At 35.3% G+C, this 25915-nt stretch overlaps 1 protein-coding gene across 1 annotated transcript; it reads left to right on the top strand.

Annotated features, from left to right (window-relative positions):
• Positions 1-645: 645 nt before the first annotated feature.
• LOC117340702 (sodium-dependent multivitamin transporter-like) lies at positions 646-25812 on the top strand. The gene is made up of 13 exons (XM_033902466.1): positions 646-707; positions 1304-1384; positions 1867-1940; positions 2835-2972; positions 4172-4307; positions 4641-4729; positions 12614-12726; positions 13537-13607; positions 14948-15034; positions 15769-15995; positions 17099-17208; positions 18331-18446; positions 25747-25812. The coding sequence occupies exons 1-13, from the start codon at positions 648-650 to the stop codon at positions 25810-25812; spliced, it is 1368 nt and encodes a 455-aa protein (XP_033758357.1). The 5' UTR covers positions 646-647.
• Positions 25813-25915: the final 103 nt, after the last annotated feature.

A 25915-nucleotide genomic window follows, 5' to 3' on the forward strand; every position in this document is an offset into this window, starting at 1 on the left:
TATTCCTGCTTCACGTATCTTTGTTATTTACACGTCCCAGTTGATTTGATATTCAAGGACTTGTTATCATTTAACAATTTTCATGACATAATATGTCGACTACTGACTGAGCACACAGTTTCGAGGGAAGCAAGGGAAACCATTGAAGAAGTTATATAGTCGACATCAGTATTTGTTTTGAAATCTTGTATTATCTTGTGCGAAATGATGTCAGACATTTTTGATGCGTTTTGATGTGTTTAGTGGCTCCTTTGTCTTTACGCAATACTTCTTATTTTTAAAATGAAATTTCTTCTGGATTTGAGCTAGATTTGCAATGTGGGTGTCGTCAATGAAGACGCTTACCTCCACCCCCACCCCCACCCCCCACCCCCTGAAACAGTTATCATCCTAATATATTTTCAATAGTCTCATTTGATAAATATCGTTCGTTGATGCAAATACCCTAAGGCAGATGTTATAACGTATTAAGTCCTTTTATGAAATGTTGATATACAACCAGGTATATATACGTTTGAAATATGTAGGTGTTGCTTTTGTTTCTACTTTTTAATCGTGAGACAGGAAATATATATTTATTAACTTATTCTCTTTATTTTTGTACAAGTCATTACTTCTCATTTTCTTCTAATTTTCTAGTTGTCGGGATGGATGTCTTGGTGTCTATCGTTGGCCTTATGGTCATAGTGTTGATATATACTTTGATCGTAAGTACTGCATAATTGGTAATATTCGTGGGAGATTTATTTTCCCTATATTCGCGTTCATTAATACAGCGCGAAAATAAACATTCCGCAAATATTCATATATACACAAAAACGTATATAATTGCTCACGAAATAATGTTAACTAAGCGTGGTTGCACGAAATGTAATAGCCCCGTGAAGTTCAACAACCATACATAAGTCAACCTTTTTGGTAGTTCAATGTTTGGTTTCTCTTACGAAAATAGATGTCTTCTGATTTATGAACACCGTGTGGTGGCAAATTGGTGGGAATATTGATAGGGGATAATGGGAAATCGTTATTGTTTCATTTATTATAATTCTGTAAAACAAATGAAAGCTATTCAACAATACGTTGTTACTGTCGAAGGTCGTATATGCAAGAAAAAGGGAAGTAATTCGTACAGACAACCGACAGTGGCAAATTTTATGATTTCTAATTTATGCAATTTTTTGAGTAGCAGAATTCGCAAAGATAGGTTACGTGCAGGGACAGTAATATAAGTAAGTAAATCAACGCGTTTTTTTTAAAGTCAGATAAAAAGCATAAAAAATACAAATTATGTTTTTGTTTCCAGGGAGGATTCACAGCCGTCATTTGGACAGATGTTTTGCAGTCCGTTCTCATGTTTGGTGGCATATTTGCAGTTCTTATCAAGGTTAAGTCACATTATTGAAATTGATTAATGTGACTCCAGCCACTACTGCTATTTCTTTAATTATTTATTTATTGATTAATGTATTCATTTATAGTTTATAGTATATAGTTTGTTTTTTTTGTCGATATCTAACCTCATTTAGATGCATTTATTACTAGTTTCTTGTACGATATGAATTTAGATCCGTTCGGCGTCCGTTGATTTGCCGTTTCCGTTGACATCATTTTGAGGATGTAATTTAACCAGAATTTGACCTAGACTTGCATAGCGGGTATCATCCATGAGGACGCTTACTCTTCAGGAACAAATAACCCAATTTTGAGTTAGAAATACGTTTTTGTTTTGTCGTCATTCCATTCTAATATAAAAAAAAACTATTTGTGTCGGAGAACATTATAGATTTATTTCTTCTTCATCGAAACAAAAGCTATTGTTAGAAAAGTAGCAAACATGTATTCTAATGGCTGTTAATTCCTGAGCAGGGTACAATGGATGCCGGGGGCCTGACGAAGACATGGCAGACAATAAACAATAAGGGACGAGTTAACTTGTTGGTGTAAGTTTATTATAAAAATACTTTAAACTAAATCTTACCTGATGTAAATAGTTCTTGTTGGCCCCGATTAAAGCACGCGATGAGTCTAATTGCGGGTGGAAAACAGGAATACCCGGAGAAAATCTATGTTGTTGGGCAGGTGCTACCTTTTCAAGTTCGATCGGGGAATCAAATCAAGGTCGTCTAGATGAAAGCTACCACTGTGCGATCCGACAGACCATGTACGGGATTATCATGCTAAAGTGGAGGGTATAAGGTCACCTCGCTAGCTCAGACTAGCGGGAAATTCCCGTAAGCCTAGTGTAGGATGTTTGCCTTGAGAGCGAAGGGTCGCTAGTTCGAAGCCCCGGTACGGGCAGGGTATTTTCATTACTTCTTCCTATTACAGATTTGACCACTTCAAGTAAACGCTATACGAGATTGAGAGGCTTCCATGGAAATAAAGAAACCGGCTTGTGGTTGTCTTCGGTGGCGAAGACGTTTTGAAAGAGGGAGGGAGTAGTGTAAAAGTAGAGAGTATAACGTCACCTTATTAGCTCAGACTAGTTGGAATTTCTGTTTAGCCTAGTGGTAGGATGTTTGCCTTGAGAGTGAATGGTCGTTAATTCGAAGCCTGACACGGGCAGGATATTTTTCAATACTCCTTCCAATTACAATCATATGTTCATTGCGTCAAGTTAAAACCTTTTCCATAGGACCAATCATCCTCCCTTACTTCAAAGGATATTTCATAATCGCATTTGGTATTGCTTAACCAGTGTTTGGATATTTTGAAAGAATGCTAAAGGTAGTATCATTAAAATTGATACCGCGCACTACATATCATAACACTCTCATCCCGTACTCAATATGACTATCGATCAAGTTGAAAAAATACCTTTCCCTTTTTTTCAGGCTTGATCTGGATCCAACAACCCGACACACTTTCACGAACCTTGTCTTTGGAAGTATCATCTCACATTTAGGCGCCCCATTCTCCCAAACTACATATCTGCGGATTAAGGCTACACCAAATGTAAAGACAAGTAAGAGGTAGGTCGTCCAAACAACAAAGATGGACAAGAAAGATTCATTTTCAGTTTCTTTATAAGCATTAGTTTTTCAACTTATCGCGTAAGAAAGGGAATTTCATCTCAATGCTAGCAAAACATAGGTGACGTATGAATAACAAGAAAAAACTTGGTAATTTTCGGTCAACCGGAAAAGGGTTGTTTAAATAAAAAAGGATTGATGATATGGAACTAAGTGGTTTAAAACATGAAATTGTATGGTTTAAAACCATGTATTTCAGCGGTTTAAAAACATGGTACAAGAGGTAGTTCATCTTGATAATAACAAGACAAATAGTCGAACGTATAAGTAACAAAAAGTTCTTTGAAAAAATAACAGATTTCATCATCTTAATAACGAAGTTGGATTAGAAAAAAAACTTTCTTGTCTAACAGTGTGTTTGTCATGTCAGAGTTAGGTAATAACAAACAATCAACAGGTAGGTCGTCTAATGTTACTTATTGCTAATCGTCGGTAACCAACGGTCCACGCTCACGGACAGAGACCATGAGACGATTGGTATAGATAATACCGTTTCGGTTTTTAAAAACAACCAATCAAATACCACCATACATATTAAACTTCGGATCTCCTTTGTGTGAAACATATTATGGGGATCGCCGTAATGGGGTCGCCACCAAAAAATGCAATGCATGTGCTGCAAATGGTAAATGCATTTATCATTTATCTGACAAATACAAATATTGTTTTTTTCATAATAACGTTGATGTCTGATTTTTAAAAGAATATGAATTAATGTATTTAAAACGGTTCTTTTATTATCGAAAGGTTAGCCATGGAGGTCGCTATTACTGTAAATAGTCGAACCGATACCTCCATGAAAGCGATCTTCTGATAGTCCAAATTCACAAAGAAAATATTTCATTAACGACAAAGACTATTCCACACAGTGTCGGTCCGTGAGCGTCTCATGGTCTTTGTTCGTGAGAGTCAGGACCGTTGGTTACCGACGATGTACCAATCGTCCCTCTGTCTTTGTCCGTGCGAGTCAGGACCATGGACTAACGACGATGTACCAATCGTCCCACGGTCTTTGACCGTGAGTGTCAGGACCGTGGGCTACCGACGATGTACCAATCGTCCCTCTGTCTTTGTCCATGGTTAACCGCCTAGGATTATACAGCTTGCTTCTAACAGTTTTGATTTCGATAACATTTTAGAATGTATCTCCTCGCCGGGTTTCTGTCCCTCGTGATACGCGTCTTGGCTGGTATGTGTGGAGCTATCGCATTTGCTTACTTCTACAACAAAGGATGTGATCCCTTGGCTTCCAAGCAGCTAGATAATGCAAACCAGGTACCATTCCTACCAAATGTTTCTCTGTCTTGTCTTTGGTTTGTCTGTTTTGTCTTTGGTATATCTGTCTTGTCCTTGGTATGTCTGTCTTGTCTTTGGTATGTCGGTTTTGTCTTTGGTATGTCTGTTTTGTCTTTGGTATGTCTGTCTTGTCTTTGGTATGTCTGTCTTGTCTTTAGTTTGTCTGTCTTGTCTTTGGTATATCTGTCTGTCATGTCATAATTTTGAAGTGTTTCTGTATCAAAAGGAAAAACCAAAATTTGGGTTTAGAAACACACCAATTATAACACATGTATTTTCTTATTGATCTAATACTTCATACTCATTTTGGAGCTGATGCCAGCTATGGTACTAGATGTATTCCAGGATACGCCTTGTTTGCCTGGGCTCTTTCTGGCAGCTCTATTCTGCGCCTCTCTCAGGTAATTTTGATTTTTCAGTTTTAACAAACTTCTTTTATCTTACGGTCCATATCTCAGTTCAGAACCTCAAAATTGAATGGCATTAAGTCATCATTCCAGCACCCTCTCCTCAGTACTGAATAGTATTATGTCAATATTCCAGAACCTTTTCCTCATCACTGATCTATATCATCTCAACATTCCAGCATCCTTTCCTCGGTAGTAAGATATATTATGTCAACATTCCAGCATCCTTTCCTCTTTAGTAAGATATATTATGTCAACATTCCAGCATCCTTTCCTCGGTAGTAAGATATATTATGTCAATATTCCAGCATCCTTTCCCCAGTAGTGAGATATATTATGTCAACATTCGATCACCATTTCCTCAGTGGTAAGAGCTATTATGTCAACATTCCAGCATCCTTTCCTCAGTAGTAAGATATAGTATATCAACATTCCAGCATCCTTTCCTCAGTAGTAAGATATATTATGTCAACGTTCCAGCATCCTTTCCTCAGTAGTAAGATATATTATGTCAACGTTCCAGCATCCTTTCCCCAGTAGTAAGATATATTATGTCAACATTCCAGCATCCTTTTCCTCAGTAGTAAGATATATTATGTCAATATTCCATCTATCTTTCCTCAGTAGTAAGATATATTATGTCAATATTCCAGCAACCTTTCCTCGGTAGTAAGATATATTATGTCAATATTCCAGCATCCTTTCCCCAGTAGTAAGATATATTATGTCAACATTCCAGCACCCTTTCATCGGTAGTAAGATATATTATGTCAATATTCCAGCATCCTTTCCCCAGTAGTAAGATATATTATGTCAACATTCCAGCATCCTTTCCTCGGTAGTAAGATATATTATGTCAATATTCCAGCATCCTTTCCTCGGTAATAAGATATATTATGTCAACATTCCAGCATCCTTTCCTCAGTAGTAAGATATATTATGTCTATATTCCAGCATCCTTTCCCCAGTAGTAAGATATATTATGTCAATATTCCAGCACCTTTTCCTCAGTAGTAAGATATATTATGTCAACATTCCAGCATCCTTTCCTCAGTAGTAAGATATATTATGTCAACATTCCAGCATCCTTTCCTCGGTAGTAAGATATATTATGTCAACATTCCAGCATCCTTTCCTCGGTAGTAAGATATATTATGTCAATATTCCAGCATCCTTTCCCCAGTAGTAAGATATATTATGTCAACATTCCAGCATCCTTTCCTCGGTAGTAAGATATATTATGTCAATATTCCAGCATCCTTTCCTCGGTAGTAAGATATATTATGTCAACATTCCAGCATCCTTTCCTCAGTAGTAAGATATATTATGTCTATATTCCAGCATCCTTTCCCCAGTAGCAAGATATATTATGTCAATATTCCAGCACCTTTTCCTCAGTAGTAAGATATATTATGTCAACATTCCAGCATCCTTTCCTCAGTAGTAAGATATATTATGTCAATATTCCAGCATCCTTTCCTCGGTAGTAAGATATATTATGTCAACATTCCAGCATCCTTTCCTCGGTAGTAAGATATATTATGTCAACATTCCAGCATCCTTTCCTCAGTAGTAAGATATGTTATGTCAACATTCCAGCACCCTTTCCTCAGTAGTAAGATATATTATGTCAACATTCCAGCATCCTTTCCTCAGTAGTAATATATATTATGTCAATATTCCAGCATCCTTTCCTCGGTAGTAAGATATATTATGTCAATATTCCAGCATCCTTTCCTCGGTAGTAAGATATATTATGTCAACATTCAAGCATCCTTTCCTCAGTAGTAAGATATATTATGTCAACATTCGATCACCTTTTCCTCAGTAGTTAGATATATCATCTCAACATTCCAGCACTCTTTCCTCGGTAGTAAGAGCTATTATGTCAACATTCCAGCATCCTTTCCTCAGTAGTAAGATATATTATGTCTATATTCCAGCATCCTTTCCCCAGTAGTAAGATATATTATGTCAATATTCCAGCACCTTTTCCTCAGTAGTAAGATATATTATGTCAACATTCCAGCATCCTTTCCTCAGTAGTAAGATATATTATGTCAATATTCCAGCATCCTTTCCTCGGTAGTAAGATATATTATGTCAACATTCCAGCATCCTTTCCTCGGTAGTAAGATATATTATGTCAACATTCCAGCATCCTTTCCTCAGTAGTAAGATATGTTATGTCAACATTCCAGCACCCTTTCCTCAGTAGTAAGATATATTATGTCAACATTCCAGCATCCTTTCCTCAGTAGTAAGATATATTATGTCAATATTCCAGCATCCTTTCCTCGGTAGTAAGATATATTATGTCAACATTCAAGCATCCTTTCCTCAGTAGTAAGATATATTATGTCAACATTCGATCACCTTTTCCTCAGTAGTTAGATATATCATCTCAACATTCCAGCATCTTTTCCTCGGTAGTAAGATATATTATGTCAACATTCCAGCATCCTTTCCCAAGTAGTAAGATATATTATGTCAACATTACAGCATCCTTTCCTCGGTAGTAAGATATATTATGTCAACATTCCAGCATCCTTTCCTCAGTAGTTAGATATATTATGTCAACATTTCAGCATCCTTTCCCCAGTAGTAAGATATATGATGTCAACATTCCAGTACCTTTTCCTCAGTAGTAAGATATAGTATGTCAACATTCCAGCATCCTTTCATCGGTAGTAAGATATATTATGTCAACATTCCAGCATCTTTTCCTCGGTAGTAAGATATATTATGTCAGCATTCCAGCATCCTTTCCTCAGTAGTAAGATATATTATGTCAGCATTCCAGTACCTTTTCCTCAGTAGTAAGATATAGTATGTCAACATTCCATCATCCTTTCATCGGTAGTAAGATATATTATGTCAACATTCCAGCATCTTTTCCTCGGTAGTAAGATATATTATGTCAACATTCCAGCATCCTTTCCTCAGTAGTAAGATATATTATGTCAACATTCCAGCATCCCTTCCTCGGTATTAAGATATATTATGTCAACATTACAGCACCCTTTCCCCAGTAGTAAGATATATTATGTCAACATTCCAGCACCCTTTCCTCAGTAGTAAGATATATTATGTCAACATTCCAGCATCCTTTCATCGGTAGTAAGATATATTATGTCAACATTCCAGCATCTTTTCCTCGGTAGTAAGATATATTATGTCAGCATTCCAGCATCCTTTCCGCAGTAGTAAGATATATTATGTCAGCATTCCAGTACCTTTTCCTCAGTAGTAAGATATAGTATGTCAACATTCAAGTACCTTTTCCTCAGTAGTAAGATATAGTATGTCAACATTCCAGCATCCTTTCATCGGTAGTAAGATATATTATGTCAACATTCCAGCATCTTTTCCTCGGTAGTAAGATATATTATGTCAACATTCCAGCATCCTTTCCTCAGTAGTAAGATATATTATGTCAACATTCCAGCATCCTTTCCTCGGTATTAAGATATATTATGTCAACATTACAGCATCCTTTCCTCGGTATTAAGATATATTATGTCAACATTACAGCACCCTTTCCCCAGTAGTAAGATATATTATGTCAACATTCCAGCACCCTTTCCTCAGTAGTAAGATATTTATGTCAACATTCCAGCATCCTTTCCTCGGTAGTAAGATATATTATGTCAATATTCCAGCATCCTTTCCTCCAGTAGTGAGAGATATTATGTCAACATTCGATCACCATTTCCTCGGTAGTAAGAGCTATTATGTCAACATTCAAGCATCCTTTCCTCAGTAGTAAGATATATTATGTTGACATTCGATCACCTTTTCCTCAGTAGTAAGATATATCATCTCAACATTCCAGCATCCTTTCCTCGGTATTAAGATATATTATGTCAACATTACAGCACCCTTTCCCCAGTAGTAAGATATATTATGTCAACATTCCAGCACCCTTTCCTCAGTAGTAAGATATATTATGTCAACATTCCAGCATCCTTTCCTCGGTAGTAAGATATATTATGTCAATATTCCAGCATCCTTTCCTCAGTAGTGAGAGATATTATGTCAACATTCGATCACCATTTCCTCGGTAGTAAGAGCTATTATGTCAACATTCCAGCATCCTTTCCTCAGTAGTAAGATAGATTATATCAACATTACAGCATCCTTTCCTCGGTAGTAAGATATATTATGTCAACATTCCAGCATCCTTTCCTCAGTAGTAAGATATATTATGTCAACATTCCAGCATCCTTTCCCCAGTAGTAAGATATCTTATGTCAACATTCCAGTACCTTTTCCTCAGTAGTAAGTGATAGTATGTCAACATTCCAGCATCCTTTCATCGGTAGTAAGATATATTATGTCAACATTCCAGCATCTTTTCCTCGGTAGTAAGATATATTATGTCAACATTCCAGCATCTTTTCCTCAGTAGTAAGATATAGTATGTCAACATTCCAGCATCCTTTCATCGGTAGTAAGATATATTATGTCAACATTCCCGCATCTTTTCCTCGGTAGTAAGATATATTATGTCAACATTCCAGCATCCTTTCCCCAGTAGTAATATATAATATGTCAACATTCCAGCATCCTTTCCTCAGTAGTGAGATATATTATGTCAACATTCCAGCATCCTTTCCTCGGTAGCAAGATATATTATGTCAATATTCCAGCATCCTTTCCTCAGTAGTGAGAGATATTATGTCAACATTCGATCACCATTTCCTCGGTAGTAAGAGCTATTATGTCAACATTCCAGCATCCTTTACTCGGTAGTAAGATATATTATGTCAACATTCCAGCACCCTTTCCTCAGTAGTAATATATATTATGTCAATATTCCAGCATCCTTTCCTCGGTAGTAAGATATATTATGTCAACATTCCAGCATCTTTTCCTCGGTAGTAAGATATAGTATGTCAACATTCCAGCATCCTTTCATCGGTAGTAAGATATATTATGTCAACATTCCAGCATCTTTTCCTCAGTAGTAAGATATATTATGTCAACATTCCAGCATCCTTTCCTCGGTAGTAAGATATATTATGTCAACATTCCAGCACCCTTTCCCCAGTAGTAATATATATTATGTCAACATTCCAGCACCCTTTCCTCAGTAGTAAGATATATTATGTCAACATTCGATCACCTTTTCCTCAGTAGTAAGATATATTATGTCAATATTCCATCTATCTTTCCTCAGTAGTAAGATATATTATGTCAACATTCCAGCATCCTTTCCTCGGTAGTAAGATATATTATGTCAATATTCCAGCATCCTTTCCCCAGTAGTAAGATATATTATGTCAACATTCCAGCATCCTTTCCTCGGTAGTAAGATATATTATGTCAACATTACAGCATCCTTTCCTCGGCAGTAAGATATATTATGTCAACATTCCAGCATCCTTTCCTCGGTAGTAAGATATATTATGTCATTATTTCAGAACCTTTTGCTCATCACTGATCTGTACCATCGCAACATTCCAGTACTTTTTCCTCAGTAGTAAGATATATTATGTCAAAATTCCAGTATCCTTTCCTCAGTAGTGAGAGATATTATGTCAACATTCGATCACCATTTCCTCAGTGGTAAGAGCTATTAAGTCAGCATTCCAGCATCCTTTCCTCGGTAGTAACATATATTATGTCAGCATTCCAGCATCCTATCCTCGGTAGTAAGATATATTATGTCAATATTCCAGCATCCTTTCCTCCAGTAGTGAGAGATATTATGTCAACATTCGATCACCATTTCCTCGGTAGTAAGAGCTATTATGTCAACATTCATGCATCCTTTCCTCAGTAGTAAGATATATTATGTCAACATTCGATCACCTTTTCCTCAGTAGTAAGATATATCATCTCAACATTCCAGCATCCTTTCCTCGGTATTAAGATATATTATGTCAACATTACAACACCCTTTCCCCAGTAGTAAGATATATTATGTCAACATTCCAGCATCTTTTCCTCGGTAGTAAGATATATTATGTCAACATTCCAGCATCCTTTCCTCGGTAGTAAGATATATTATGTCAATATTCCAGCATCCTTTCCTCAGTAGTGAGAGATATTATGTCAACATTCGATCACCATTTCCTCGGTAGTAAGAGCTATTATGTCAACATTCCAGCATCCTTTCCTCAGTAGTAAGATAGATTATATCAACATTACAGCATCCTTTCCTCGGTAGTAAGATATATTATGTCAACATTCCAGCATCCTTTCCTCAGTAGTAAGATATATTATGTCAACATTCCAGCATCCTTTCCCCAGTAGTAAGATATCTTATGTCAACATTCCAGTACCTTTTCCTCAGTAGTAAGTTATAGTATGTCAACATTCCAGCATCTTTTCATCGGTAGTAAGATATATTATGTCAACATTCCAGCATCTTTTCCTCGGTAGTAAGATATATTATGTCAACATTCCAGCATCTTTTCCTCGGTAGTAAGATATAGTATGTCAACATTCCAGCATCCTTTCATCGGTAGTAAGATATATTATGTCAACATTCCAGCATCTTTTCCTCAGTAGTAAGATATATTATGTCAACATTCCAGCATCCTTTCCTCGGTAGTAAGATATATTATGTCAACATTCCAGCACCCTTTCCCCAGTAGTAATATATATTATGTCAACATTCCAGCACCCTTTCCTCAGTAGTGAGATATATTATGTCAACATTCCAGCATCCTTTCCTCGGTAGTAAGATATATTATGTCAATATTCCAGCATCCTTTCCTCAGTAGTGAGAGATATTATGTCAACATTCGATCACCATTTCCTCGGTAGTAAGAGCTATTATGTCAACATTCCAGCATCCTTTACTCGGTAGTAAGATATATTATGTCAACATTCCAGCACCCTTTCCTCGGTAGTAAGATATATTATGTCAACATTCGATCACCTTTTCCTCAGTAGTAAGATATATTATGTCAATATTCCATCTATCTTTCCTCAGTAGTAAGATATATTATGTCAACATTCCAGGATCCTTTCCTCGGTTGTAAGATATATTATGTCAACATTCCAGCATCCTTTCCTCGGTAGTAAGATATATTATGTCAACATTACAGCATCCTTTCCTCGGCAGTAAGATATATTATGTCAACATTCCAGCATCCTTTCCTCGGTAGTAAGATATATTATGTCATTATTTCAGAACCTTTTGCTCATCACTGATCTGTACCATCGCAACATTCCAGTACTTTTTCCTCGGTAGTAAGATATATTATGTCAACATTCGATCACCTTTTCCTCAATAGTAAGATATATTATGTCAATATTCCATCTATCTTTCCTCAGTAGTAAGATATATTATGTCAACATTCCAGCATCCTTTCCTCGGTAGTAAGATATATTATGTCAACATTCCAGCATCCTTTCCTCGGTAGTAAGATATATTATGTCAACATTACAGCATCCTTTCCTCGGCAGTAAGATATATTATGTCAACATTCCAGCATCCTTTCCTCGGTAGTAAGATATATTATGTCATTATTTCAGAACCTTTTGCTCATCACTGATCTGTACCATCGCAACATTCCAGTACTTTTTCCTCAGTAGTAAGATATATTATGTCAAAATTCCAGTATCCTTTCCTCAGTAGTGAGAGATATTATGTCAACATTCGATCACCATTTCCTCAGTGGTAAGAGCTATTAAGTCAGCATTCCAGCATCCTTTCCTCGGTAGTAACATATATTATGTCAGCATTCCAGCATCCTATCCTCGTTAGTAAGATATATTATGTCAATATTCCAGCATCCTTTCCTCAGTAGTGAGAGATATTATGTCAATATTCCAGCAACCTTTCCTCAGTAGTAAAAGATATTATGTCAATATTCCATCTTTCTTTCCTATGTAGTAAGATATGTTATGTCAATATTTCAGCACTCTTTCCTCAGTACTGAGCAGTATAATGGCAGTGTTTTGGGTCGATTTTGTGAAGCCATATACCAAGTCTAGGTCAGAGAGACGAGGGATTCTCATTAACCAACTTTCAGGTTTGTCTATTTTCTATTAATTCGCATGATGAATGTGCTCTCATTTTTTCAATGTACATGTGGTTATTAAAGAGTCCCGTTACACGTTTGTTACACATTTATTTTCTAACATGGAACTTTAATATGTCTGATAATATTTGTTAGAAATTAGAAAGCACGTGTTAAAAACTTGCGAAACATTTAAATACATGTCAAGGATTATGTTACTGAATTGAAATAGTGAACATTTTGTTGAAATAACCTAACCAGTAACAGTTTCCAGTACTTTTATTTTTTAGAATTTTGGATGAGGCTACCTGTCACAAGGCTAGAAAAAATACATGAAGTTTGCAAATAGAGAAGGCATGGTTGCTTAATACGGCTATTTGGTGTTGGCGTGGTTAAATTTTGCTTTGACGTTTTGGCAAATTGTTGCCTGATAGCTGTTTAAAAACTCGATAAGACGACATTTTAATTCTTAAATCTTACTTTGAAAGCGCCAATATGCCAACAAAAAGTGACCGTAAGCAGCTTCTATAAGAAGGCGATGTGTCCCTAACCAGCAGATGCCAGATTGGTTTTTATATAACACCCAAAAGGCCAATCTTATTCCAAAGAAATGTTTCAGGTTGGCTATATGAACAGAGCAGGCCCATCTTTTAGCCTCGATTTCGCAAAGTGCTATATCTTATTTCGTCGATATAATTATATATTGATTTAGTAGTATTTTGCCATCGAAGCTCATCTGTTAGGAGAAATAGCAAACAAAATTTATAATAATAATAATTGTAAACAAAATGATTTTTTGATCTATTGTTATAATTTTTACAGGATTGGTGTTTGGCGTTGTTGGCATAGGAATGGCACTGATGGTGTCCGAGATTGAAGGTCCCGTTGGACAGGTCGTATTAAGTTTTCTTGTATTTTCTCATAAATTAGCGTATTTCTATTTTTATTTTACCAAACGTTAAAAGTTTTGCTACAGTTCAAATACGCTGGATGACTGTCGAAAACCCATACATACACATTTTAAACACAATGTGTGAAATACATTTCATCGCATCCGACCTTTTTTATTTTGTTTTGTTTTGTTTTTATTGCTTTAATAATTAATTTTTCTTTGTTTTCATGGTAAATACTCAAATCTGATTGGTCGAAAAATTCTTTTCATTCTTCTATGAAAGAAATTCCGAGAATAGCGCTAAAAATGTGACGTCACAATACGACAATTGACGTTGCGTATTGATTTGAGAAAAAACTCCCATTTAAAACCAGTGAAATTGTACATAAAACATGTTTTAAATTAGAAAATCATTTTCAAAAATTAATTATAAGCGTTGATGTCAATTATTTTTTAGTATCATCGGGGTATGAAACAAATTTTGTTTGCAAACTTCTGTAAGAATCCGCTACGCGGATTCATACAGTTTACAAACAAAATTTGTTTCATACCCCGATGAAACTAAAAAAAATGACATCAATGCTTAACTGAAAAAAAAATTCTAATAGCTTTTAGAACATGAAGCTGTATAGATATATCATCAAATTTTAAAAGGTGTCAAAATTAATACACAAAAAAAACAAACCGAAGTCGGTAGTGATGAGTAAAACAGGAAACGGAGCACAAAGTATTCGGAGGTTATGACGTTATGAAAAGTGGATGTTTATTTTTTATTTTCTTTTACTGCAATTGAATTTCGAGTTTGCTTGGTTTATGTAAGGATTTTTTAGGAATTGAGATGATCTGTTTTTACCTCGATTTCATCAAAAAATGAATGGCATTATTTATTGATATCAAACATACACTAATTTTTACAATAAAAAAATAGCATATGTATATTCTTTAAAATTGCACTTATCCTACAATGTTTGGTTAGTTTAGTATTTTTATGAGTGGAAACGCTTCCGAAAAGGCTGATTTAGTCGAGTGTCAACACAGAAAAAACGCTTTGTTCAATTTCTTTGACACTTTGGCATAAGATGTATGACATCATTGTATTGTAAAGAAAAGTGTATTTTGGCAAATTTGTGTTCAGGGTGATACTCCAACCTTACGTGGATCGCAAATCCGGGTTCACAATGAATAAGGCGTCGTAAATGCAATATGTTTTAGCCCGGTCTTCTAAAAATTGTAACATCAGATGAATATGTCACAATATTAATCTGGACCTGACAATGTTTAGCCAAATGCAACTGAGAAAATCATACCACATCTAAAGTTGCTTTTATTTTCGTCGTGTAGATATTTAGAACTATCACTGCTAGTTTCTCTGGTGCGCTAACAGGGATATTCCTTCTTGGATTTATTGTACCCTGGGCTAACAAATTGGTAAGTACCTTATATTTGTATTGGAGCTACTAACATCATGGAGTTGGTCCGAACACTTAAGAATAGAAGAAATGGTGGGACCGCGACTAAATATCCTCTACAGATATATAATATCAAAGGAAGATGAAGGCGAAAATGTTAAAGAAACATTACCTTAGCGCTATTCTTTATCCTCTGTCTAAGATGAAAGGAAAAACATATTTTAAAACATTTCATATGTGGTGTATTAGGTTTTACTTAACATTACAGAATGCTATAAGATTGATATAGACAAATAAGACAGGGAAATCCAGAAAATACTATATATCTTCACACAGTGTTTCATGCCGTGTAAAAAACAATATCTGACATTGTACCGCAATTCTATATAAATGTATCAGGTTAAATAGGCGCAAAAGTGCTACATAGCTTTGATTCGTCACGGTGTTTGGGAAAATAAACAGAAAACGTATTCCTTTGTTTTTATGATTGTCTATAATTCTTCGTGTAAAATTGTGGTAGTTCAATTTGTTGCGCACATAATTGATTTTCTTGGCTGGCCTTTCTCTTATCAATAACCGCAAACCACAACAGATTAGGATTCAATTGCAGAGAAAGCAATTAAGAGTGTTTATTAGATGCCTTAAGAGCAGAAATCTTCTATGGAGAAATGCGAAATATGATTCAGAAATGTTAGAGGCATGTACTTGTAATTTGAGAAAATTGACATCATGTATTGTCTTATTCTTTGGCAGGGTGCTATCGTCGGTGGAGCGGTCAGTGTAGTTTTAGTTGCCTGGATCACGATTGGCAAAATGACTTCGTCAGGAACAAGGAGGAGCCCAATATTGGAACCAGCTCCGATAGATAACTGTCCGCTCTACAACGCTTCCTCTGTCCCTTTATACGGCACCGACCTAATGTCCACAGCAGCCTATGACATTGACGTCACGTTACGGCCTGATAATGTCATCCAGGAACCGTAAGTGCAGTATTCAATGATCAGTCAGATATACACTTATGCATCACTAACTAGCTCGTGCAATGAAAAATGTGTACCAGACCATTGAACCCGTTGTGCGGTCTTGTTCTTGTTAAAACATCAATGGAAGAGTTAAATTCGTATGAATGCATAGTCAGACACTGCTGAAATCAGGATCGATAAAGTAAAAGAAAACCGTAACAGACCAATGTTGGTAACAATTTAATTTTTATATTTTTCTGTACAGGAATTAATGAAAAGTCTTAATATTATGTTATATTCTATACTATAAAAATCAAAAACAAAAGCCAAATTTTTTTTTTTTAAATCCCAATTACCGGGATGTCATTTTGTGATCTGCTACATCATTGCCCAGAAAACAAAAGTTGTTTACTTGTTTATACATTCATAGGGTCCACATTTGTCGCCTCTGAAAATGGCGTGTTGCGGGCAGGGCAGTTTCCGTCTCTTACTAATCGGGTTTCATATATTGCAACTATACGACCTTAGATACTAAGTTTCGTATTGATGCAAAAAATACACACTATGACTATTAAATTATCTTAATACTATCTACATCTAACTCGTGTTATCATTTTATACGGTAAACAGGCAAAATATACCATAGTAAAATACTAGTCTGGAATTGAAAAAAGAAATCTCATCAAGCTCAACAAAAAGAAGATGAGAGTGTGTTTCGTAATAGTTATTTAGAGTATGAATGAATGAATGATAGATAGTCTTTATGCTGAACATGTCAAAAATATTATTTGATATAATAAAATGATTTACTAGGTAAATAGATTACTCTTAAGATAATAAAGAGTTTAGAGGCGATGTCAATTTTAAAGTACTGTAATATAATTGTACCAATTGTACCGTGGCTTTAGATTGATCCATACATTGTATATGTTGAAATAGACTATATTTAGATTTTCTCAAGGTCCACTCGGGTAAAGCTATTGCTACGAAGCGAACATAATATGTAATTTAGAATAAGCTGTCTTCACATTCACGTCAATTGCAATTACTGACTAAAAATACTTTATCCACGAGTAAACTTTAGATTTCATATTTTACTATTGTTTAATCGTTAATTATAGACACGGTTTGGACCTCCTCTATTCTCTCTCCTATCGATGGCTGGAACCCATTGGTATCATAACTGTCCTCCTCATCGGCTCTCTTGTCAGTCGTCTGACTAAAAATCCAGGTAAAATTCTTCTTTCCTAAATAATTCAGGACATTATCCATTTCAACGTCGTATATTTGTTCATATATACGTATTATGTTTTATATATGAAGGGTTCACATATATGTACAGAAACTATGCTAGGAAACCGTTATTTATCATCGTGAGTCATATGATTTATAGTTACAATCAACCCAGTATCACCTCAATCTCATCATACGTAGTGATTTTCTTTTGTCGAAATAGATGGAATTGATCTGATAAGGCCATATCTTACAAATATAAGAGACATGAACATATTTTTTTTTTGTTATATATATAATATATATACCGTTTCGTGTTTTATTTCCCAAGTGAATAAATCATTATTATAAATCATATACCAGAAACAGGTACACTTCCTAATTTTTTGACATTTCAAGATGATTTGTGACCTCATCAATTGAATAAGCTAACTAATATTGATATCCTCGAAGTAACGAATCTTCTCTTTCGAACAATGCAATATCAAACATTTTTGGATTTTAATCGGGCTCCCGATAGGGGGCATGACCTTGGTAAATGTGACCGTTACACATTGCAATGCTACGATTGTAAACGGAAAATAACATGTTCCATTTTATAATATGATATTCATATCATTTCCATATAATGGGGACGACATCTTGGTATGCAAAACAGTTAAATTATTATCTAAGGAATTAAGCGATTTGCAATGAATACAAATGTTTGAGCTATTTCATTTAACTTGAGATAATAAATCCAAAACAGCATAGAATACCGACAAAACGAAACCATATATTCTACATCAAAATCAATAAGGAAGCGTTGATATGAGTAAAAATTATATTCAAACAATGACTCTAGAAAATGTACAAGGAGAATAAGTCAGGTGTTCCTCAAGGTTAAGCGTCTTTTGATTTCACTATGGCACCCGCCATACAAATCAAAGTCAAGCTGAAACACAACTATAATGATAACAACATAACAACTAGTCATATCACTTAGCGCTTAGTTGTTAGCTGTCCTTGCTGGCTTCGTTTAAAGTACTTTAAGAGTCCGTAGACTTCATGATTTCAAGTTATAATTATGTAAGTATTATCAAGTAGGAAGCAAACTTGGCAACTTTAATTGTTTCCATAGAAACGACCGTGGCTCCTGAACTAGTCATACCTGTCTGCGACCTCCTCTGCCGTTGTATTCCAGCAACTTTCAGGGAGCGAATTTGTGGGGATAAAAACCATAATCTACACGATGACGTAAGTGCATGTGCCTCGTGCGGCAGAAATATCATGGATTCCTGTAAAATTTATAACAAACTGTCTGATGTCAAAGATATTGAATGTGGTTAGGTATGAGTTATCATCACTTTATCAGTATTAATAGAGTATTACTTTTCTGTCACAACTGTGAGTGTTTTGCAATCACCAATCATTGATATAATAAAGAATGAAGTGTAGTAAGGGACGATAACTCGTTATCGTTCCTTACGGAACGTAATGATAGTATGAGCTAATTCGCCTATTTTGCCGGCTATTGTAGCGATTTGGGAGCGGAAAAAATGGCACATACAATTTTGATGGTCTTTTGAACCATTGTAAAACTCGGCTCGATCTAGGTCTGGATGTATTTGGTATCCCTGTGGAAATTCGTATTTATGAGATATTTTGGGTCAAACATGCCAAAATCGTCACTTTGACCGGTAGCTTCTGTTTAACCGGTCCTTAAAAATCAGCGTTTCAATCCAAAAATCTGAAACTCCAAACATAACAAGAAGAGATAGTTCTGAAGAAAAGAGTATCTTTAGTTTTTCTATATCTTTCATAGAACGGCCGCAATAGGGTTTTGAAAAAGGGTCGTATTTTATCGAGAGGTGGCGGATGTTACGTCACGAGTGTTACGTCACAAGAATGTGTGGAATGTAGTGTATTGAAGGACGGAACGTAAAGTACATGCGGCTAATTCAGACCACTTTCTGGAGCTAACTGAAAAGCGACTCTATACATTTTGATAAAACTTTCCACACTTATAAGACTCGGTGTGATCTACATGTATGTCCAGGCATATCCCGTATATCTAGGAATAATCTAGTTATGGAGATATTTTGAGTACAAACACGCCAAAATCGACACTTTGACTGCTGGTTTCTGCACAACTCGGCCTAGAGAATTAACGCATAAAGCCATCTTATTGAAACTCCACACATCACAAGTACATATAATTCCAAAGAAAACAGTATCTTTAGTTTTTCTATATCTATCAGAGAACGGTCACAATAGGGTTTTAAACATAGGTACTATGTACCGCGAGGTCACACATTTCGGAGAGTCCATTACATGTACGGACGTACGTCACGAGTGACGTTACTACGTCTGTTCTGCTTGTCTGATTGAACTTGTAGCGCTCGGTGAGCTGGTTGTATTTTGCTGTCACTGCCTATATTTCTTACAATTTTACAATATCAGAGAAAATACAAACGATACAATTCTCGGCACATTTTTTTTTTTTTTTTTTTTACATATTTTTCACAAATATCTCCATCCCAAAGACAGGATTAATCTTGTTTTGACATATATGGTACATTAAGTTCATCATGTCCGTGATGCAACAGTTTCCGCTAAGGGCACACGGGTACGTATAATCGAAAGACAGTAAGCCAGACATTTACACTGCACTGGGGAAGAATTCCCGCCTTTTTACACCCAGAATCCTACGTCATTCTATTTTAAGTAACAGTGTGTATTTGTGATTTTCTAAATCTCAACACACTATTTATCCTCGTATGGTATATAAAGTACCCGTTTCATGTGTTATTTACTCGGGAAAACAGCTACAAACCAGGGAAACATATTCTCCACAGGGACTTGAATCAGGTGAAACACCGGCTGATTGGCCGATCGAGTTGCACCAGTCGTTAACACATTTTTGGATGTAGATTTGACCTCTAACCCTGACCCAGATGTAAATAATCTACACTTTGGTTATAGATGAATATTGACAGCTATCTCCATAAAATATATCGAAGTTAATTGTGATCTCTGTCCCAATATCATGTTCAGACCAGAAGTGATGTTTAAGGTTGTGTGTACACTTGTGGAAGTTATTGTCAGTATGAACAACACATTAGGAGCCTTGATTTTGACATCATATGATATGCATGACATTTTTTTTACCTTTGATGGTATATGTCACTATTTATCGATTAGAATACCGCGAGTACATCTGTTACTAAGATGAACTTAGGTTTGTTTGTTTGCTTGTTTTATCACCACGTGTATATATATTGCAATCAGGATCGTTTTGAGGCTGGGTCTCCTTATAGTAGTGGATGACTACAACGTATGCTTGGATAGATGCCAATTGCTGTCTCATAAAACTGAAGAATTGTGAAAATTGTTACAGTGGTAACCCCCAAACCTTCAATTTCCTCGCGCCAGTATTAATATCTAAACGTAATTGAGAGTTTTAAATGTCGCACGAATACATTAAGTGCAAGTGAGGATACAAATGTATTAAGTGAAAATGAGGAAATTAAGTGCAAATGAAGGTATTAATGCTAAAGGAAGGGAAATAAAGGTTTTGGGGGTTACCAGTGTTATAAGATAACCAATACTTTATTAAATCCCCCACTTAAAAAAAACTTGACACAGGTGTTCTTCAAGATTATGGGGTGTGCAACTGCATGACGCTTTATTTTCCGATCGGTCTACCAAGATGGCCGCCACAGACTTACTTGCCTCTGACTAGTGAAAATTTAGATATTGTTTGATTTCGATTACAATTGGTATTTGATATATAGGGGTATTAGGGGACTGCATATTCCATTGCATGGGTATCATTGCCATATCAAGGCTTCTGAATGGTCGAAGTTTAGATATTGGATTTGGATGCAAAATGGTAAATAGGGGAATTCGAATTCAACCACATGGGATTCATTGCCATAGGAACCACATGGGGGAATTCAGGTGGTAAAATTTTAGATGCAAATTCAACCTCACGGGTTCTCTTGCCATAGAACCACGCTGAGGCTTCTTATTGGTCGAAATATTGACAATGAATTATTTTAATGTAAACCATGACTCGTGCATGGAACCACTGAACTCAAGACGGACATTTCTATATCATCTTCAGCATTTATTTTTATCTGTCTTTCGTGCTCAACCAGAGTTATCGTCCCTCACTACACTTCATTCTTTCTGTGACACTCCTTTAGGTGTCACCCCACTAGTATAACCAATTCATTGTTGAGGGAGGGTCACTTTGAAATGGAGTAAACACTGAATGGTTCAAAAATTGCATTTAACTTGATTTCAAATTGTTACATCTTCTGTAGTATTCAGTATTCAGAGGTAATCTCCCTTTCTGTTAAAAATCAAAGACAACTCGCATTTCCCCTTTGACCCTTATTTGGTAGTTGCTTAAGAAATAATTAACGATGATTCGTGTTTTATTGCAGGATATACAACGAGGACGAGGGTATTTTGCAATTGAATTAATAACGAAGGCCGCAGGCCTGAGTTATTAATTAAAATTGCAAAATATCCGAGTCCGAGTTATATATCCTGCAACAATACACGAGTCAAAGTTGATTATTTCTATTCTACCATGTACTGTTAAGTCAGAACAATCACAAAGATAGTGGTATTTAGTTACATAAACAATACCAATTTCACAAAAGCTAATTCGAAAATGACCAAACAGAGAAAAATGGCGAGTACTTGTATTCAAATGTGAGTTAGATAAATACAAATTAATTCCAATCTATGTTTGTTACATAATATGACTGAATATATTTTGTTGCATAATATGACAGGATATATTTTGTTACATGACATGATCGAATATGTTTTGTTTCTTGATATGACTGAGTATGTTTTATTACATCATATGGCTCACTGCATTTTAACACATTATAAGATTAGGTATACGTACCCGTGTATCACGAGCATATTTGAAAAAGAGATAATGGTTTTGTTAGACAACTTTACATATTTAACTATCAACCTACCTGACAATGTAGCTTTGAAACAATCGTTTAAAAAAGACACACCGCATTTATATATGGCTAACAAATCTTATCTTCCTGGTGGCGTTCAGCCTACCTTATATATACTTCCGTCTTGCAGTGACAGATTTATAACGCGTTTACCTAATATAAGATAAATATTTTCTCCTGTTCAATTTGTCTGAAGCATTTAAATTAATTTCGTCTTCTGGTTCCCTTGCATATTATACCGTGGCAAAACATGGAGACGTTTTATTTGTTTGTTAGGTTTAATAACCGGTGAACACACTTGGTCATCTTGAGTCGGAGGTTCCTGGTAGTAGTTGGTGAATACCTCAATAAACAGGATACGGGAGGCCCGTCGAATGCCATCCATAGCAATTATGGAATTGTCTTTCCCATTGAATCATCAACGACAGCACAGACAGTCCCTTCGTTTGTCAAATTAACGATAAACAAAACCCGACACGGGTAAGGAGCGACAATGATAGTTTACGTAAAAACTGGTGATTAATCATTGTTAAGAAATCTTTATATTCCTGACGTTGGGTTAAGATGAATATCATTTGTGTTGCAATCATCTTGATTGTCCTGAAAAAAATAATACAAAAAAAAAATGGTATTAATGACCCCTTGATTTCATGATTAACGCGATTAAAAAGGAAACAGTTCATTGAGGACAAATAATTATTCGTAATTTTGTTTAACATGATTAACATAAACAATAAACAATTAAAACTGGTAGTATAGGTAATACAACTGGAAGTACATTCAAGCCTGACTAAAGAGATCACTTCTCAGAGGTCAATACTGACTATAGAGGTCACAATATAAACGAAGGTCAAACCTGACTATAGCGGTCAATGCTGAAAATATAATCTGCAGGTAGCCTTACATACCGTGTCAATTACAATGCGTTGTGTTACGTTGCTTATCAGATACTTTCATTCGTATCCTTGCTGTGTACATGTACATTAAAGGAAGGTTATACTGTATTCTAATTTAATCGCGAGCTGCTTACCACACGTGGAGTAAACTGTAAATCCGTTTTGATTGGCTGACTTGGTGAAATTTGACCGGGACAACTTTTTATTCATTTATTTTATTCATGGGGTTTTGATTGATTCATGAATGTCACTTTAGGTCGTCGCGGAAGAATTTCACGCTTGTTTGAATTTCATGCTTGTTTGAATTTCACGCTTGTTTGAATTTCACGCTTGTTTGAATTTCACACTTGTTTGAATTTCACGCTTGTTTGAATTTCACGCTTGCTTGAATTTCACACTTGTTTGAATTTCACGCTGGTTTGAATTTCACACTTGTTTTTCTGGTGATGAGTTTTTATATGGATTTCTGACAGTTCGATGTTTTAAAGATAATGAATTTGTTAATTACTTGTTATGATTTGTAATAATATTTCCACAGATTTCTAAGATTACCAATTTTGCATCTTTCTGTCAAAATGATATGCTAAACAAAACACATGGGGATCAAGTCATTCTCGTAATAACAACTATACGGTGTGTAGCCCCCTTTGTCATAACGGTACACAGAGAAAAAAAAACAATGTCATTTCTATTTACAGGAGTTATATAATATTTACAATGAGCAATTATTAAACGTCCGATTATAAGTTCTAAACATCCGAGACCAAGGGAATTGAAATCCAGCATTGACATTGATTTGCTGGGTTTTTTTTATGGTAACCAGATGGCGCCGTCACATACTTTCACGCTGACCTGTATAGTCCACGATTGTTTATTTGAAGAATTAAAGAACTGCGAAAATTTAAGATAAGATTGGTTTGTAATCGAGTTGTTTCTGACCATTAGATTTGAAGATAATAAAGTTTTCATTGAATTTTTAAATCGATTAGTCACATTTTAAATACGGTTATATCCCTCCGCCTCCTTTGACTGTCAATAAATACGGTAATATCCCTCCGCCTCCTTTGACTGTCAATAAATACGGTAATATCCCTCCGCCTCCTTTGATTGTCAATAAATGCATGTCTATTCACACCAGACCACACTCGTCCTCAAATTATTGATGTACAAACAAGTATATGGTATACATATATCCTTACAGTTAATCAAATTTAAAAAGTTAAAATAAACACTCTTAACACTAAAAGGTCGTTTTGTAATTCTTTTAAATCAACTTACTCGTGTAAGATAAAGAACATATCTAATAATATCGTGGTGTCACCTCTATATTCGCAAAAATACAACTTTAAAAATTAAAAGTAACGAAAGGATTGAGCGTAACGAGTCATTCCTCTTTTCGTTTCGTTTTGTTTCATCTCTTCTTTTAGTAATGATTAACCCCTGTACTTACGTCATCAATATTTGGGTTGTGGTATTTCACCCCACAATGGAGTCGCTCCCTAATGTCGTTAGGGATACAACAGCAGATGAGTTCAAAGACGGGTACGACTAGTTCCGGATTGACTGTCTGTTTCACTGGAAAATACAACCTCGATTATTCCTATTGTCATAAAGTATAATTAAAATATGATAAAAAAAATGCTAAGTGTCTTAATATAAATCAAAGCATACTATTAGTACTATCTGTGGGCTTAAAGATTGAAAACAAAACTGTGCCAGTATTGCTGTTTACGTTCGAAATATGAGAATTATCAGTAGTGAATTTACCTGATATAGATATACGTGTATTAATACTTTCAGCGTGTCGGGGAAATAGAGGTTGACCGTAAGAGCTAAATACATTACAGTACGGTTATGCCATAATACCGAATTTGTAAATTAGGTAATTTACCAGGTTGGCTTATCAACAGACTATAATTAATTTTCCATTGTTTATACGCAGAATGTGGCTTTCTGATTGGTTGCGATTTTGTTTCATACTACTATCAAATAAGATCCGAGAATGGCGCGAAAAATGTGACGTCACAATACAATTGACGTTGCGTATTGATTTGAGAAAAATAATCCCATATAAAACCAGTAATATTTTACATAAAACATGTTTTGAATTAGAAAATTATTTTTTTAAATTAATTATAAACGTTGATGTCGGTTATTTTTTAGTTTCATAGGGGTATGAAACAAATTTTGTTTGCAAAATTCAGTACGCGGATTCATACAGTTTGCAAACAAAATGATTTTCATACCCCGATGAAGCTAAAAAAAGCATTAATGCTTAAGTAAGTTCTGAAGCCATCATTTGGCCTATACAGGCAATCTTACGGAGCAATATTAAGGACACTCAGGTGTTTAAATGGGTTGTTTTTTTTTTTTTGAGTTTACAGGTTAGCTATTATATAACATCAATTTAACGTTTTAATAAAGCAGTATGCTGACATAGACTTACCCCTTAACAAGATTCTCACACCTAACATTATTTTAGAAATTGCTGTCTAATGTATCCCCCATCGTCAAATAAATAAACATATTCTAGTGCTGCCTCAGATATTTACATTTAAGTAATAAAACATTCATTTACATATCCTGGTGTGGATTTTTTATTTTGATTACAAGAAGAAATGACGTCACCATTTTTTCATGAGAATTACCATGATTCCTTCTTGTCAGAAGACTGACGAGAGAGCCGATGAGGAGGACAGTAATGATACCAATTGGTTCCAGGTAATGAAATGATAGAGAATATAGCACGTCTAAGCCATACCTGTAAATATCAAACATATACATGATTGTATGCTTTTTTGATATGGTTACATATATTTTTTGTCATTTCAGATGA

The sequence above is a fragment of the Pecten maximus genome, chromosome 13 (genome assembly GCF_902652985.1).
Source record: "Pecten maximus chromosome 13, xPecMax1.1, whole genome shotgun sequence".
In the NCBI taxonomy this organism is placed as follows: domain Eukaryota; kingdom Metazoa; phylum Mollusca; class Bivalvia; order Pectinida; family Pectinidae; genus Pecten; species Pecten maximus.

Bases quoted from the DNA above. Each gene is read 5' to 3' on its own strand.
- LOC117340702 (XM_033902466.1), top strand. From the start codon at position 648: ATGGATGTCTTGGTGTCTATCGTTGGCCTTATGGTCATAGTGTTGATA. The intron at 1,941-2,834 runs GTAAGTTTATTA...CCTTTTTTTCAG, and splicing joins GGACGAGTTAACTTGTTGGT to GCTTGATCTGGATCCAACAA. The intron at 4,308-4,640 runs GTACCATTCCTA...CTCATTTTGGAG, and splicing joins AGCTAGATAATGCAAACCAG to CTGATGCCAGCTATGGTACT.